Source organism: Pogoniulus pusillus, chromosome 8, assembly GCF_015220805.1.
Source record: "Pogoniulus pusillus isolate bPogPus1 chromosome 8, bPogPus1.pri, whole genome shotgun sequence".
NCBI lineage: Eukaryota > Metazoa > Chordata > Aves > Piciformes > Lybiidae > Pogoniulus > Pogoniulus pusillus.
In genome coordinates, this window is record NC_087271.1 from 40,718,310 (window position 1) to 40,733,718 (window position 15,409).

General features: G+C 55.2%; 1 protein-coding gene and 1 long non-coding RNA gene across 3 annotated transcripts; one reads left to right on the forward strand and one right to left on the reverse strand.

Moving 5' to 3' along the window:
- Positions 1-1,965: 1,965 nt before the first annotated feature.
- GLUL (glutamate-ammonia ligase) lies at positions 1,966-12,966 on the reverse strand. 2 transcript variants are annotated; one of them, XM_064148197.1, is made up of 7 exons: positions 12,767-12,966; positions 7,558-7,748; positions 6,213-6,374; positions 5,703-5,849; positions 5,037-5,164; positions 4,664-4,863; positions 1,966-3,631 (listed from the first exon to the last, which is right to left on the reverse strand). In XM_064148197.1, the coding sequence occupies exons 1-7, from the start codon at positions 12,898-12,900 to the stop codon at positions 3,313-3,315; spliced, it is 1,281 nt and encodes a 426-aa protein (XP_064004267.1). In that variant the 5' UTR covers positions 12,901-12,966; the 3' UTR covers positions 1,966-3,312. The 2 variants fall into 2 exon arrangements, with proteins under 2 accessions (XP_064004267.1, XP_064004268.1); XM_064148198.1 differs by lacking the exon at positions 12,767-12,966 and adding an exon at positions 8,926-9,030.
- LOC135177758 (uncharacterized) lies at positions 9,100-11,005 on the forward strand. The gene is made up of 2 exons (XR_010303149.1): positions 9,100-9,216; positions 9,903-11,005. It is a non-coding gene; the product is annotated as an uncharacterized LOC135177758 (long non-coding RNA).
- Positions 12,967-15,409: the final 2,443 nt, after the last annotated feature.

A 15,409-nucleotide genomic window follows, 5' to 3' on the forward strand; every position in this document is an offset into this window, starting at 1 on the left:
ACTGCGTGCGTTTTAAGGCTGAGTGAGGAGAGCAAAGGGATCTCTTCCCCCTGAGAGGCTGAGAAGTTTGCTGTCAGTGCATAAAGCAGAAGCTTCAGCCTCTGAAGGTTTGGGGCTCCACAGCCTTAAGGGGAGTCCTCCCTGTCCTGCATAGCTGGGAAATGTGTTTTGGTAGCTGCAAGCTGACCCAGCAGCGAGGCTTCAAGCAAAACAAAAACAATGTCAGGAGGAAATGAGGGCTTTTTTTCAAGGTCCTTCCGACTCATCATGATCCTTTCTTACCTTTATAGATGTTAATGCTCATCTGAACAGCCATTTTGCAGCACAGTGTTGTCTTCGACCTTGTTTTCAGCTGGGTAATTGTGAAGCGAGTGGATAAATGCTTTCTCAGCTGAGAGCAAGAGAAGCCATTAGGCTTCAAGCTCCTGTCCTTAATTTACGTTCAAGGCAGCTGGAGAAGCAAAGGACTGATGCCTGCTCCTCTTATCGCCCTGATGGCCAGCCTGGAGGTGGCAGCCGCTGCAGAGACACACGAATAGCACACCATGTCTCTGCACTCTTAGTGCTCTCAGACACACAGGGAGATGCTGTCTGCCTTCAGGACAAAACCTGCCTGCCCCTCAGCTACTGCCTTGGCTGCTGGTCATCATAGAATCAACCAGGTTGGAAGAGACCTTCAAGCTCATCCAGTCCAACCTAGCACCCAGCTCTGTCCAACCAGACCATGGCACTAGAGCTTTTCCTGAACACCTCCAGGGATGGTGCCTCCACTACCTCCCTGGGCAGCCCATTCCAATGGCAAAGGGACAAAACTAAGCCATGTCTCCTTTTCCCAATTCGTTCCTTCTCCAGGAGAGGAGGATCCCTGGAGGGACAGGGCTCCAGCCTTAAGGATGCAGAACATTTGGAGGGAGAGAAAGATCAAGAAAAGCCTTGCTGTGTCTTGCCCCTCCCTCCTTGCAAATGCCCTCACAGAACTTTGCTTAATTTAGACGCCATCCATTTTTTTTCCTCTCTAACATTTTCTCAGAAGGCAGGGAGCACAGCAGCTGCCCCCCACCTGCCCCCAGATCAGCAGAAAGCTCCAATGTTTCTGGGCTTCTTATTCCAGAGCAGCATCAACCCCTTCTGGCTGCAGTACCCCTGCCACAGCCCAGACAGAGGCCTCATGGTCACATCATGACTAGAGAGAAGCTGTTTTCTCTCAGCTCCTGTGGCATTCCACCCCATTCACCACCCAGAGATAAGGTAATTTGGGGACCATGGTGAGGAAGGGGCTGCCTTGCATGCCTCCCAGAAGGGAGATGCAGACCACTTAGTCTAGAAAAATGTGGTGTCAGGAAGGGATTTGTCAGAATGCTGCTCTGTAATCAATCCACCTTTTGGAGTTAAGCATGGTTAAATCATCCACTCCTGGAGACAGTGCCTCTTGGGGGTCTGGCAAACAGCACAAGCCAGGTGAAGAGTTGTGGGAGCAGTGTGACACATCTCTACTACCTTGCTTACTTTTCTGGATGCCTGGGTTCATACCAAAGGTGGAGGAGCAGCACTTTTTCCATTGGGAAAGTCCTTCCCCAGAAAGCCCTCTTTTTTTTTTGTCCCCCAGGATGTTTGCTGTGCAATTTCTACTCCCTGTAGGACTTGCATGCAGGAGGCTGAGGAAATGCACACACATCTGTACATACCCCACGACACTCCCAAGTCCAGTCCTTTCCTCATACCAAGAGAAGCACACTCCAGTCGCAGCTGCACTTCTGCTCACAGGAGCACCAAGAGCCACCTACAACCCTCCATTTTCTGGGGAGCACCATGGACTGCAATCCAGCTGCCCCCCAAAACCTCACCTCCCAAATGAAAAGCCAAAAAGTCTATGCACTATCAGAGTCCAGCCACCTTCAACTGAAGGCAGCAGAGGCAGGGAAGAAGCTGCCCAGGTGAACCACAGAGAGGAGACCGAAGTCAGAGTTGAGGCTTTGTTCTTTTTTCTCTTTTTTTATTACAAAAAAGAAAAAGACAAAACTATTTGGAAGAAGTCCAAATGCAGAGGAACAGAACTGGCACGGCCTAAGATACCCAAGTGTAAAACCCTGCAACCTTTGCAAACCTCCCTGCACCCAGCAGCATGAGCCGGGAGGTGGCAGGGCTGGCCGGGAGGCCTCCCCTAGCCCCCATCTCAGCAGCCTAAGAGCCAGGACACAACAGTGCCATCAGCAGTCTCTAAAACCTTCCTGCTTCAGGAACTAAGAACATTGTGAAAAAAATAATAGGAAATCTAAAACTTTTGTTTTCTCCTTTATCAAAGCCCTGCTTTAGTGACATGCGAGCCCCACGGCAAAGGCAGGGCACCACGGCTCTGCCCGGAACACGGCTAAGTTGACCTGTCAACTTCCAGTCCAGGACACCTTCCTGCTGCCGATCCAGACGCTCCCGAGCCTGTGGCTGCTGCTCGACTTACAGCAAGGAGCGCTGCTGCAGGCGTCCCTGGCCTGGGAACCACCTCCTGCAAGCTCCACACTGAAACAAATCTCATCCAAGTCTCCTCCACCGAGCCCTACAAGCTCACCCTCAGTCCCACCTGGAGGCCCTCTGGCAGCATCCTCAGGAGCTCTGCCTGCTCTGGCCAGGTGAGTCATTGGACCTTCAGCTCTCCTTAAACAAAAACCACTTTCATATAGATTTTTTTTCTTGATTTTTTATATTTAAATAGAAAAATACTACTTCACTCTGTTATGATCCAGAGACCATGTGGCTTCCAGTGACAGAACCAGTTCTCCTCAGCTGCTCCCGTGCTGAGCTCAAATGCCAGAAGATTCTCAGCGTGGCCAGGGGCTGAAGATCTCCCCATCACACAGGCAGGAGCAAAGAGGGCTCCATCATAGCCTCTCGTCTTCCCTTCTCCACAGAAGGGCACCGACTTAAGAGGACCAGCAGCTCACAGAAGAGTCAGCGGTGCCTGGCTGGCACCTGGGGAAGGCAGCTCTAGTTTTAAGCTCTCCACTCGCCTGCTGGCTTTTTGTGTGCAGTGTGTCCCTGGAAGCCACTGGATCCCATCAGATGTACACATGAATTAGACAAAAAAAATAAAACAGTGGTTAAAAGTTCTCTAACGCCCTCTCCTCCTCTTGGCTTCTGAAGAGTCAATGACAAACAGACATCGAGAAAACTAAGTTTGCCCTCCTCCCCCACCTCAAGACAACAAGAGTTACCGAGACACAAAAGGTGTTATCTTGTACCCTCAGGATTACATCTAGAAGGGAAGTTTAGGGGTGCGGGGAGCGCGGGGGGAGGGCGGCGTCTGCGGGCGCAGTCTGCTTAGTTCTTGTACTCAAAAGGCTCGTCCCCGGTTTCGTTGAGCAGACACGTGCGGACCAGGGCCTCCGTCACGGCGTAGGGGTCGCAGTTGGCGGAGGGTCGGCGGTCCTCGAAGTAGCCCTTCTTCTCGTGGCCCACATTCCTGGGGATGCGGATGCTGGCGCCGCGGTTGGCCACGCCGGCAGAGAACTCGTTGATGTTGGAGGTCTCGTGGAAACCCGTCAGGCGCCTGGCATTGTCCAGCCCTCCTTTGGGGTCATAGGCACGGATGTGGTACTGGTGGCGCTTGCTCAGCTTCTCAATGGCCTCTTCAATATGCCTGCAAAGGGAGCAAGGAAGAGGAGAAGGTGCAGCGACTCGTCAGATGGACGGGTGCGAGCTGAGCCACTCAACTGCTGCATCTGAGCCATGATGGATTCATGGCTGTCCCCAAGCCACTTCACAACGAAGCCTTATGCCCTACAACCCACTTTTCATATCACCACACCACAGGGCTTCTCTTCACTCCCACTGCTGACCCAGGCTGGCTCTTGGAACAGGATCCCCTCAGCCAAACCCAAGTTTCTCCGTGGTGCTGTGTGTGAGACACCACCAGTTCAACCCACAGCCAAACCTCAGGGTCTCTCAGTGGTGCTGTGCATGAGACACCACCAGTTCAAACCACAGCCAAACCCCACGGGGGAACCTGCTCTCAGAGGGGAGATTTCTTAACGCGCAAGCATCTATCTGGGGAGCTCACACAGTCGTTGGCTGGCTCATTACCTCAGGGCACCACCAAGATTAAGGCAAGAAAACACAGCTGCCAGGAGGAGCCCCTTCATAGAGCTTCATTGCGACCCAGTGCTGAAAGGTCCCTACTGGCACTGAACACACCCATCCCATAAGGAAACTTGGGGTTTTACATTTCCAGATCTTGCTGCTTAAGAAAATGTGTCATCAGCTACCAGAGCCCAGTCTAGACAGAAGCAAACAGCCTTCCTTTCTCTTTCATCATGGTTACGCCAAAAAGGTCTTCACCAAGCTTGTGTGCAGCACTGGCTGATCGAGAGCCGGGGAGCAGCCTGTTAGGAATAGCTGCATCTTGGCCCCCCATTCTTCCATCAACACTGGTGGAGCTGTACTGCTGGCTGAATTTCCCACCCAGCACCAAGGTGAGGGTGTTATCACAGAGTCATCGGAGGCCAATCCAACAGATAGAACACAGGTGCAGAAGAAAGGTTCGCGCACACCGCCGAGCACCACAGTGACACCTCTCATCTCATCAAAAGCTCCGCGGAAAGCTTGCTGCAGTAAGCAAGCCCAGCCTGCTGCCCGCCAAACAGATGCTACTGGCCCATCTCTCCAGACTTACTTGAGACCTCCGTCTTCCCTCATGCTCTTGGTGCTGAAGTTGGTGTGGCAGCCAGCACCGTTCCAGTTCCCAGGAATGGGTTTGGGATCAAAGGACACAATGACACCAAAGTCTTCACACACCCGATGAAGGATGAAGCGCGCAATCCAGAGGTGATCCCCCATCTCGATCCCTTCGCATGGTCCCACCTGGAACTCCCACTACAAGGAGGAGGAGTCACCAGCTCAGTGGTGCAGAGACATTCACTGCGAGGCACTTCCCACCCCCTTACGCTCTGAGTGTTGATAGAGCCACATGGCTCACAGCCAAAGCTCCCGCTGCCTGGGACTCTTCCCTACTAGCTCACTCCACCAGGCATCTCAACACGATTTACCTGGGCTGGCATCACTTCTGCATTGGTTCCTCCAATCTTCACCCCAGCATAGAGGCACGCTCGGTAGTGGGCCTCCACAATGTCTCTGCCATAGGCCTTGTCTGCCCCTACACCACAATAGTATGGACCTGCAACAGCACAGGTGAACAGCAGGACAATGCTGAGTTTCCAGAAAGGAGAAAGGCTCAAACTCAATGAAGACAGACCACACAGAGAGAACTCTCCAGAGGCACAGGATGTGTGGAAACCCCCAAGATCTTTCTCGTGGAAGTACTGGCAGAGCACTCCAATAGCACAGGCTTGTGCTCTTGTGCTTGCTGATTGGATAGGGCTGGGCAATAGGTTGGACTGGATGATCTTGGAGGTCTTTTCCAACCTGATTGATTCTATTCTATTCTCTGCCACACTGGGCAAGAGTTTAAGGCACCCACAGACTAACAGACCACGCAGCAAATTTAGGTGTGGCCCAGCACCATCTCGACCCTTCTGCAATGACCTGAATTTCATAGGTTAACTCATGCCAACATCCTCCTTGCTGCTGCCCACCTTCAGTTCTAAAAAGGTCTAAGATCTTTCAGCTGGCCTGAAGCACTTAAGATGCATCACACAGATTACAGGGTCAAACACGGCATGAAGTTGCTCCAGTGCAGGCTCCCAAAGGATTACCTTGAGGCCCAGGGAAACCGTTGGAAGGCCAGCCAAAGGGATGCCCATCTGTGCCCAGAAGAGTGTACTCTTGCTCCATTCCAAACCAGGGGTGCTGGTTGGACACCATATCCATAATCCGCCTGCAGGTGTGTCGGAGATTGGACTCTAGAACGGAAAAGCAACACAAGGCTTATTGGCATCTCCACCTCCATTCCCTCATCTCCCTCTTATTGATAGGCTGAGTCCCAGCAGCTTTTGTGAAGAACCCCAGCACCAGCCCCTCCTCCACCACCAGCACTTTGCCTTTTTTACTTTCAGAGCAGGGATCATGATCTAGGGTAGGGCGTCCCTGCCCACGGCAGGGGGGTTGGAACTAGATGATCCTTGTGGCCCCTTCCAACCCTGACTGGTTCTATAATTCGACGATCATTTCTATGTGATGCATGACACCAGGGGCATGAGCAGCATTTGGGCAGGTCTCCCTTTCCCCTCCCCAGAACCACCACCCCCTGGAGAAGGTCCATTCACCTGCAGACTGGCGGTTGTATTTGAAGACCTCGCAGAGAACGAGTTTGTTGGGATCCTTGCGAAAGGGGTCTCGAAACATGGCAGCAGGTCGCAGGTACATGTCACTGTTGGAGCCTTCGGACTGGTAAGTGCTGGAGCCGTCGAAATTCCACTCGGGGAGATCTGGAGCAGAAAGAGAAACAAGCCACAGTGACCCAGGGTCCCCAGTCACCAGGGCACGGGCTTCCCACCACCCTCCAGGGTGGCAGAGGTGAAGATGCTCACAGAGGACTGGCCTGCATTAGGTTTAATACCAGCTCAGCTGATTTTGTTCCAACTGAGGGAATTAAAAAAACACAACAGCAAAAATCCAAACCCAGCAGAAAACAGGGGAACACAACTCCTCAGCCACCCTGAGAAACACAAGGAGCTGGGCTGCTGGCCAAGCCCAAGTGAACTGAGCAGCACTAAGGCTGTTTCCCATGTTGCAAGAACCACAGGGATGAGCAGAGCATCCAGTCTGCTTGCAGCGACTATAAGACATCCTCAGGCTACAGGGACACGGGGAGCCGTGAGATACCATGCATGGCCAGGAAAAGGTGGGTAAGCAAACCACATTTAGGTGGAGTCTCACACGGAGAAGCCAGGCCAGCTTGGCCCCCTTGCCCACCCCTCAGGGCTGCACACTGCCCTCCAGGTCAAAGCACAGCGGGAACTCCACCCGGGCAATGTTATCTCCTCCATATCCTGGGGGGAAAGAGGGAGGATGGGAAGCACAAAGATCGCCGAGGATCTGTGCCAACCACTCCCTTAGCGAGAAAAGGGGAAAGGAGAAGGGAAAAGAACAAAAAGGAAAAAAAAGAAGAAAAAAAAAGATAATTCTGCTCAGTCACACAGAGTATTTTCATTTCATAACTGCCTCCAGCCAGCACCATGGCAACCTGGGGAAAATCCTAATGCTATTATTGTGTAAGCTGGGACTGTTTGTTCTGAGGGACACAAGCTCTTAATTACACCGGATAGCTCCATTCTTTCCCCTCCACTTTCTTCTGCCAAACTACTTCCGGCCAAAACGAGTGCTCAGGGAGTCAATGGGCTGCCAAACCCCTGCCAACAGCCCCCTCCGCAGCAGGGGCAGTGCCAGGGGCAGCCTCCCAACCCCGGGCATCTCAGTGGAACTCCACATCTGCAGAGCTGGGAACATCTCCCCAAGGGTATCTGGGAAAAGAGGTGTCTGGGAGGAGATGAAGAATCTTCCCCAGACATCATCCTTCTGCCATGAAGGGAGCTCTGGCAAACATTCTCCAGAGCAGCCAAGCACTCTCCACCCAGTGAAGGGCTGCAAATCCTCCACCTGCCTTCTCACCTTCGATGCTCTTGGGCTCATGGTCCAGAGTGCGGGTTTTGCAGCGGAGGTGCTCCCCTGTCCCATCGATCCAGATGTACATGGCTTGGACCTTCTCACCCTGCGGCAGCTTCATGTACATGTGCTTGATAGCTTTGCTCAGGTGGGAGCTCGCCGAGGTGGCCATGGCTGCAGACCGGGCAAAGGGGTTCCTGCAGGAGGGATGCAAAAAACAACCCCAGCCGTCAGCCCTTCCTGCATTCCCCGATTTGTCCACACACCTGCAGCCAGGGAGGAGCACAAGACAGCTTGGCCGCAGGGCTGGCTGCCAGCTCCAGTGGTCCCATGCCATTCTGCAAGCCACTAGAAAAACCTCACTCAAGAAGCAGTGCCTTCAAAGTGTCCCAGTAATAACCAAACTCCTTCCCACAACCTGCCAATAAAGCAGGTCTTACCCGCCAAGCAGCGGGTAAGCCCTTCAAAACCGCTCCTCAGCTGTGTTCACCACCACTTCGGAGCAAGACTAAGGCCTGGGAAAACTTGGCTGAGGCTTTCTCAATCTACTTGATTCAGTAGGAGGCCTGGCCAGCCCCAGCCACCTTCTCCCATCAGCTGAAGTTAGACGAGGCTCATGCAGGGCAGGAAAGCTCAAAGGAGAGCAACAGGCAGCGTGCGGAACACCTGAGCGACCCAAGCAGCACTGAGGAGGCCCCCAGAGCTGCGGCATCCCAGAAAGCCCAAGGCAGCCTGAAGCTGGACGGCCAGGGCCAAGCAGCCCAGGACCGCGGCAGCTGGAGCCCAGGCACGTTCGCGGGAGCCCCAGAATACCAACGACTGTAATTTAATTGTTGTCTGGACAGTCGGTCCCGACACCCTACTGCCCTTCAGCAGGCAGGCTGGGGCTGCCCAGACCGCCCTGCTGTGGCGGGGGTCCGCTAGCCCACCCTCCGGCTTTCGGTGACTCTTCTGCTCGCCCCGGAAGAGCCTCTGATGGCTTTGGGGAGGCTCCGCTCGCCCGGGGCGCGGGGCCCACCGGACCCACTCCACTACGAGGAATGTCACCCCCCAAGTAAAATCGTTTAGGTCGGAAAAGACCCTTAAGACCCTCGAGTCCAACCGGTAAACAAACGCTGCCAAGTCCACAGACACCTTGCGAAGAAAAACCAGCCCAAGCCATCTGTTTTCGAGAGGAAACTGGAGCTGCCTCTCCGCTCCAGGAACAAAACCCCGGCGAGGACGGAGTTTCCCCTACACGGTCTGATCGCCGCCGGCCAAGCAACCTCCGGGGAGCCTCGCTACAAGGCAGAGCTGTGCCCACCACCACCGCAGAGCCCCAGGGAGCGGTGCGGGGAGGACGCGGACACCCCCCTGCCCACCGGGGGCCGTTACCTGCGCCGAGTGCCTGCGTCTGCTGCCGGGCGCGGGGCTCCCACGCTCGGTCCCGGGGCCGCGCCCGCCGCCGCCGCTTTAATGGCGCCGCAGCGCCGGCCCCGCCGCACTGATTGGGCAGCGGCGGGCGGGGCGGGGGCAGGACGGGGCCGGGAAGGGCGGGGGGGAAACAAGGGCCCACCTCCCTCCTTCCCTTCTCCTCCTCGGCCGGGCTGCCCCTGTCCCCCGGGATGGAGGGGAAGTCCCCCGCTTCGCCCCGCACCGAGGGCTAGGGGAGCCCAGAAAGCAGGGGTAGGGATGTGCGGTTTGGGTTCCTTTTGCGACCGCCCCGGCCCTGTTAAAACGAGCCTTGGCCAGCGCTGGTTGTGGGAAGGGAGCGGATCCGGGGCTGTCCGCGGCGTTTACATTAGCGGCGGCTTTTGCATAACTCAGCAGGGGCGGCAAGCGGCCGCGCTGGGTAAACAGGGCAGCGGGCAGGGAGGAGCCGGACCCCCTCTCGAACCCTGGCATCAGCCTCTGGCTTGGTGCTCAGATTTGAGGGTAGGGGGAAACAGGCAGCGTCTGCTCAATGCCCCTCTTTGCTCTTTGGGGCAGGAACATCTTCCAGCAGCTGGATTTCCAGCCAAGACCCCCGCACACGAAGGAGGAGAAATCCTCCAGTCCCACCGTTGGGTGGGGGGAATGCCCACTTCAGAGGCACCCAGGGTGTTAAGGGGACACCCAGGAAACTGTAGGCACTGGCCAGTATTTTTCCACCGCGGCAGCTTGCTCACTGTCCCATCCCAGCTTCCCCTCATCCTAGCCCAGATGGGAGAGGGCGATGCCAGCACTAGCAGAAGGAGCTGCACATGTGTGCACACAACTGCACACACACACACGGGCAGCAGGCTGGGCACATGCCAGCCGCACGCCTGCCTCAGGGCAACAGGTTCCATGCCAGCCTTGGTGAGGTGACATGAAAATTTCTCTCTCTTCAGAAGCTGGACCCTCCTGACCCGTCACAGCCAGCCCACTGAAGACCCCCAGCCTCTGCCCATCCAGAGTCGCTGCAGGGACCAAGGGGAGCTGAATCCCCAGCTGGGAGGAGGTCAAGAACCGGCTAAGGCCTCGCCTTGGTTTATTTTCCATCTCAAGAGCCACAACCCCACCCTCCCTCCTGGGACAAGCCAGCTCATTCTTTACCACCACACTGCAGCAGCCACAAGTGTGTGTTAATCCCCTCAGGCTATCCAAATCTAAGGTGAAATTCAGATGCTTGTCACTTCCTTGCATTGCTTGAGCCTCCAAACACTGCAACAGAAAGTGCCTTCCCTGAATCCCCCTCCCTGCACCCTCTACATCGAGCACAGGTTTTCAGCACAGAAGCAGCTGCTGTGTTTCAGCCGCAGGCTCCGGCTCAGTATCTCCTATCCAGACCGAGTTCAGCCGTGGTCACCTGAGTCTAACGGCTCCGCTGAAACAGGAGGAGGCAGGAGGTGGTGCCGAGACCCAGTGAAGCCAGGAGGGACCCAAAATAGCTCCCATAAAGAGGAACTGTCAAGCCGCAGGCAACGTAAAGCCCTGCCCAGCCTTTCTGCGCGTTTGCGGAGGGTTTGCTTAGTGGGGACAGTGACAGCGCTGATAGCTCCGAGTTCTTGGAAACGCGCTTGGCTCACCCGCGGACTTCACAGAAACTTTGGCCGGCTGCAAACAAGCCCAGGGTGTTTATGGCTGGAGGTCTTTGTGGCGTGGGGTGACCCTCATGCCAGCTGAGCCTCGGAGCTGGGCAGCTCCTCTCTTCACTCTTCCCAAAAGGGAAGCGGGCAGCGAGGGCAGCTTGCAGTATAAGCATCTCTCCACCCAACAAGCACACGGCAGCCAGCAGCCCCCAGCCTGGGGCAGACCCTCGGCGCCCTCACAGCTGGACTGGGACGGGGGAGACTCGGCGGCAGTGCCGTACCCGTGCCCTCGTCCTGCACAACATGTTTACAAGCCCCCGGCGGAGCTCTGCGCCCTCTCCCGGGAAGCCAGCCTGGGAAGCAGAGCTGAAGGCACAGCTTGTTTACAGCCTGCCTTCCCCCCCCCGCCTCCTCCTCCTCCCCTTGCATGCTGCCGGCCTGGGTTGTTGTTTTTGGAAACACTGCTCCGGCTATGCCTTCGCCCAGCTGCATGCTCCAGTGACCCTTATTGTCGCCAGCGTTCAGCCAGACAAAAAGCTCACAGGGGAGCCGGGGAGGGCACGATGCCAACAGGTGACACCTCCCAGGAGTGGATTTAAATCCGTCTTCAAAGGGCCCCGCTCCGGCCGCGCAGCGAGCCTGCCACAGACAATGCAGCGCTCCGGGGCGAGTCTCGACTGGCACATGTTTCTCTTTTTTCCTCCTGTTAATTCGTGGGAACACCTTTATTTGCCTGCCCCGGCACTTCCCTCCGGCACGGTTATATCCTGAGAGAACTGCCAGGCTTGGAAACCTCCTGGTGAGCTGGGAGGGTCAGTCAGGGCTGGACTTTGCAGCCCTCTGCTTCCAAGGCAAACCCAGCGGGAACAGGGCACTGCAGGTCACCCACCGCTCCTGGAGAGGTCTGGGGACCGGGATGGTTAGCATGAGATGTGCCCACTCCTGTGTGTGCCCTGCTCAAAATCACCCTGGAACCTCTGTTTCCAACCCCAGCCAAGGGGTCGTGGCTTTCCCAACCACCATCCATCCCTGCCTACATGTCCCACCCCCACCTGCTCCACCTTGTCTTCATGTTCCCTACAGCTGCCCTAGGCAGTTGTTAGCTCATGGCACAGGGGCCCTGTATCCCTGTCTGGCTGATTAGAACCCCTGGAAGTGCATCCTTGTGAATTTGGGAATGCCTTAAAATGCAGAAATGTGACACTGCAGGAAAACAACCCAAAAGGTGGGTGGGATGGGCAATTCAAAGGCTAAAAATGCAGGATATGGAACTTTCCTGTGGGTCAGGCCCTGGGGCAGGTGGCTGTTGGCTTTGCTCCTGCAGCTCTGGAGCTCTTTCCCAACACCCTAGGGCCATCTCCAGGGGTGAGCCCTCAATGCAGAACCTGCAGCTGGAGAGCTGGTCACCCCTGGGATAATAACCCCAGCAAGATGCAGACCTGTCCCCTAAGCCCAGGTAACCATTTGTCTTTTGCTAGCACTGGAAGTTAATTAATAACTTAATTAATGATTTCTTTTTTTTTTTTTTTATTTGGACAGAGATGTCACACAGGGAGGAGGAATGGTCCATTTTGTTGACTGGTTGGATCCTAGGAGGAGGCCTGATGCACCTGAAGTGCCCCAGCCTCCAGCCACTGGCACAGCTGGCAAGCACAGAATCATTTAATCATGGAATGGTTTGAGTCTGAAATGACCTTTAAAGATCACCTAAGTCCAACCCCACCCCTGCAATGACATGGACATCTTCAGCATTTCTCCTCCCCCTCTGCTGAGCACCTAAGACATTCCCAGATGCAGGCACATCATTTCCAGACCCATCCAAGAAAGCACTTTGGGCTGCAAGGTCCTGCATAAACCTGAAACATGCCAAGGTGAGAGCAGACATAGGCCTGATGGAGCATTGCTTCTATCTCTGCCCGCCACTGGGCACAGCTGCCTCTATTTACACTCATGACAGCATGCCCACTGCCACTGGGCTCTGGAGGAGCTCAAGATGCTGGAGGAACTGGAGGAGCAGCCCCTTTGGCCCACGATTAGCAAGAACTGGAAGAATGAACCTAACACCGTAGTGAGCACTTCATTAATGAGTTACCCCACTAAGACCACAACAGCAGTCACCAGCTGAGGACAGGGACCTTGCCGTGGGGCAGGAGAATTATCTGCACTGAGTGGGGGGGACTGACCTTGTGCAAGCAGCAGCGGCTGACCGATCTCCCCTGGAGTGCTGCGGGAGGCTGACGAAACCCCCCAGGGCAGGGAGGCGGTAGCTGCTTGCCCGAGAGGTGAGCAAACATTGCAGGCTCCGCAGCAGGACCATGCTCCCTTTGAAGGTGCTGCCAGGGTCAAGGGTAGCCGAGGGCTGGTGACCAGAGGGATGTCAGAGGCAGAGCTGGGCTGCACAAAAGGGCAATTTAGGAAAGCAAATTAATAAAGAGAAACGTGCAGGGGCACATGTAAAAAAGCTCCACCTCCCTCCTCAGGTAGCTCAGCATGATGCATGTGGGATAAAGAGGGCCTTGAACCACCACGGCCAGGAAAACCTTGTGCAAACCCCCCAGCTGCTTAACCTCTCTCTCCACCCCTTTCTCAGCCCCCCTGGCTGCCATGCCCAACACCCACCTTGCCACTCCTAACATGGCATTGCTTCCTGCCCCAGCAGCCCCGTTCCCTGGCTCCCCCCAGGGAGGGCTCTCTGCAGAAGAGGCACTGCTTCTGCCAGCGACCCCAGCAGGTAGCACCTACCTCTGACCAGCTGTGCTGCCCTGCAGGCTCAGACCCTGCGCAGGGGCCGAGTGTCTTCCGCAGGCAGGGGCGGCCGAGGAGCACGTGCTGGCCTTCAGCAGCACCGGGGCAAGCTGGAAGATGAGAACGTCAGGGGCAGGCAGGATTTGAGACCTACGAATTGCTTGGCTCGGTTTGCTCTGTACAAGGGTGGAGAATATCCCAGGGAGCTCTCAGCACATGCCTTTCCCTGTGCTTGGGAACTGGTGGCAGGGTGCCTTGGCAGGGCTGTTTTTGTCGGGGTGGTTGGGTTTGTGTTGGGTTTCTTTTTTTCCTTTTATTAGCACTGTTCGTGCTGGTAAATGCAGTCCCAGCTAAGTCAGGGCTGTGTTAGCTGTGGCTGGCAGATTAACTTCAGCCTAATGTACTTCCCAGCACCGTAAGTGAGAGAGCAGAAAGCCTCTCAGCACTGCCCAAGTGGATTAAATAGCAGGATCCATGCCCAACATTGGTAATTAGCAAAGGTAACTGCAAAGTGCTGTTGCCTGTGGCCCTTCCTCATGGCTGAATTAGGTCCACGTCCTGCCATGACACATGCTTAACCCGGACCCGTGAAGTCAACAGACCCAAACACTCATCTAAGGTTACCCAAGCAATTCTGCTGTAGCTGGAGACAAGACAAGTGAGCACAGAGCTTGCTGGGGGCCTGTCAGGTGTAGTGGGTCAGAACCCAGTCAGTCCCAAGTAAGGAAGCTACAGACAGATGGCAACAGGCTCACAACTTCTAGTTAACTTCTAGTTAACATAAGGAGCCAGGTGGGGTTGGGCTCTGCTGCCAGGCAAGCAGCAACAGAAGAAGGGGACAGAGTCTCAAGCTGTGCCAGGGCAGGTCTAGGCTGGAGGTGAGGAGGAAATTGTTGTCAGAGAGAGTGATTGGCATTGGAATGGGCTGCCCAGGGAGGTGGTGGAGGTGTTGAAGCCAAGCCTGGCTGGGGCACTTAGTGCCATGGTCTGGTTGATTGGCCAGGGCTGGGTGCTAGGTTGGACTGGATGAGCTTGGAGCTCTCTTCCAACCTGGTTGATTCTACGATTCCTTGCCTGAGCAAACAAGTCTCATGCACGCAGGAAACCAAGCACAAAAATCACATGTTTTAGAAAACCTAATAATCCTACTATGTTCAAGGAAAGAATTAACATTTAAGGCTGAACTGGCACACCTGGGACCTCAGACAATGCCAGTTTTCAGGTGCCCTGGGTCCAGAAGGATGGCACCCATCGTTGACAGCCTGTGAGGCATCCTAAACTACTTCCATGAGAACAGGCTGAGGCTGTGGGAGGAAAAACCTCCAATCTTACCCCCTCCTCCCCCAAAAAGGTCACTCTGGGCATACAAATACTTAGAGAGTGGGTTTGTGCAGCAAGGTGCTTGCACTGCTCCCTCATGCTGGTGTTTCCCAGCCTGTAGGGGCTGTAGACCATCACCTGAGGTCAAAAGTGTTTGGGGTTGCTGTGGGTCTGTGGGTCGATGGGGAAGCGACTTCTACCCTCCCCATGGCACTGAAAGTGGCAGGTTGGGCAGCTTGGGGAGGCTGCAAGTGGCAAGTGACTGCAGGCAGGGAAGATGACCCTGCAATTGGGCAGCCTTGGACTTCACTGGCACATTAAGCCATGCCAGGTTACGTTAGTCAAGGATTAGAAACCCAACCCTGTCCCCTCTGCCACCCCAAGAGTGCAAGGCTCTGCCAGTGGCAAAAGTTGCTTCAGGTCTGCTCAGAGTGGGCTGCTTCCAACGCAGGTAATTTGGGCTCAGACAGAGAGGGAGAGAAGCCCTTCTGACGTGTTTGGTGTTGCAACCATGTCCTTATCTTTGTACAAAGAGTCCTGCCACTCTGCTGTCCACTCCAAGCCCCCTTCTAAATCTGGGCTGGACTTATGTGTCCACCTTTTGTGTTTTTTTTTAAGTAGCCACACAGCTCACAGGAGCTGCTCTTGTGAGGAGCCACTGCAGTGAGACACACAGGGCAGGTGTGCCCACGCATGCATCGAGCAGACCCCCAGGAAGCTGCAGCTGAGCTGAATGGACCTTCACCCTGACTGATTTCTTA

Coding starts and splice junctions, on each gene's coding strand:
- GLUL (XM_064148197.1), bottom strand. CDS start 12,900: ATGGTCCTGCTGCGGAGCCTGCAATGTTTGCTCACCTCTCGGGCAAGC. Junction 6,375..7,557: donor TGAGCCCAAGAGCATCGAAG/GTGAGAAGGCAG, acceptor TTTCTGCTCCAG/ATCTCCCCGAGTGGAATTTC. Junction 4,864..5,036: donor CAGAAGTGATGCCAGCCCAG/GTAAATCGTGTT, acceptor TCCTCCTTGTAG/TGGGAGTTCCAGGTGGGACC.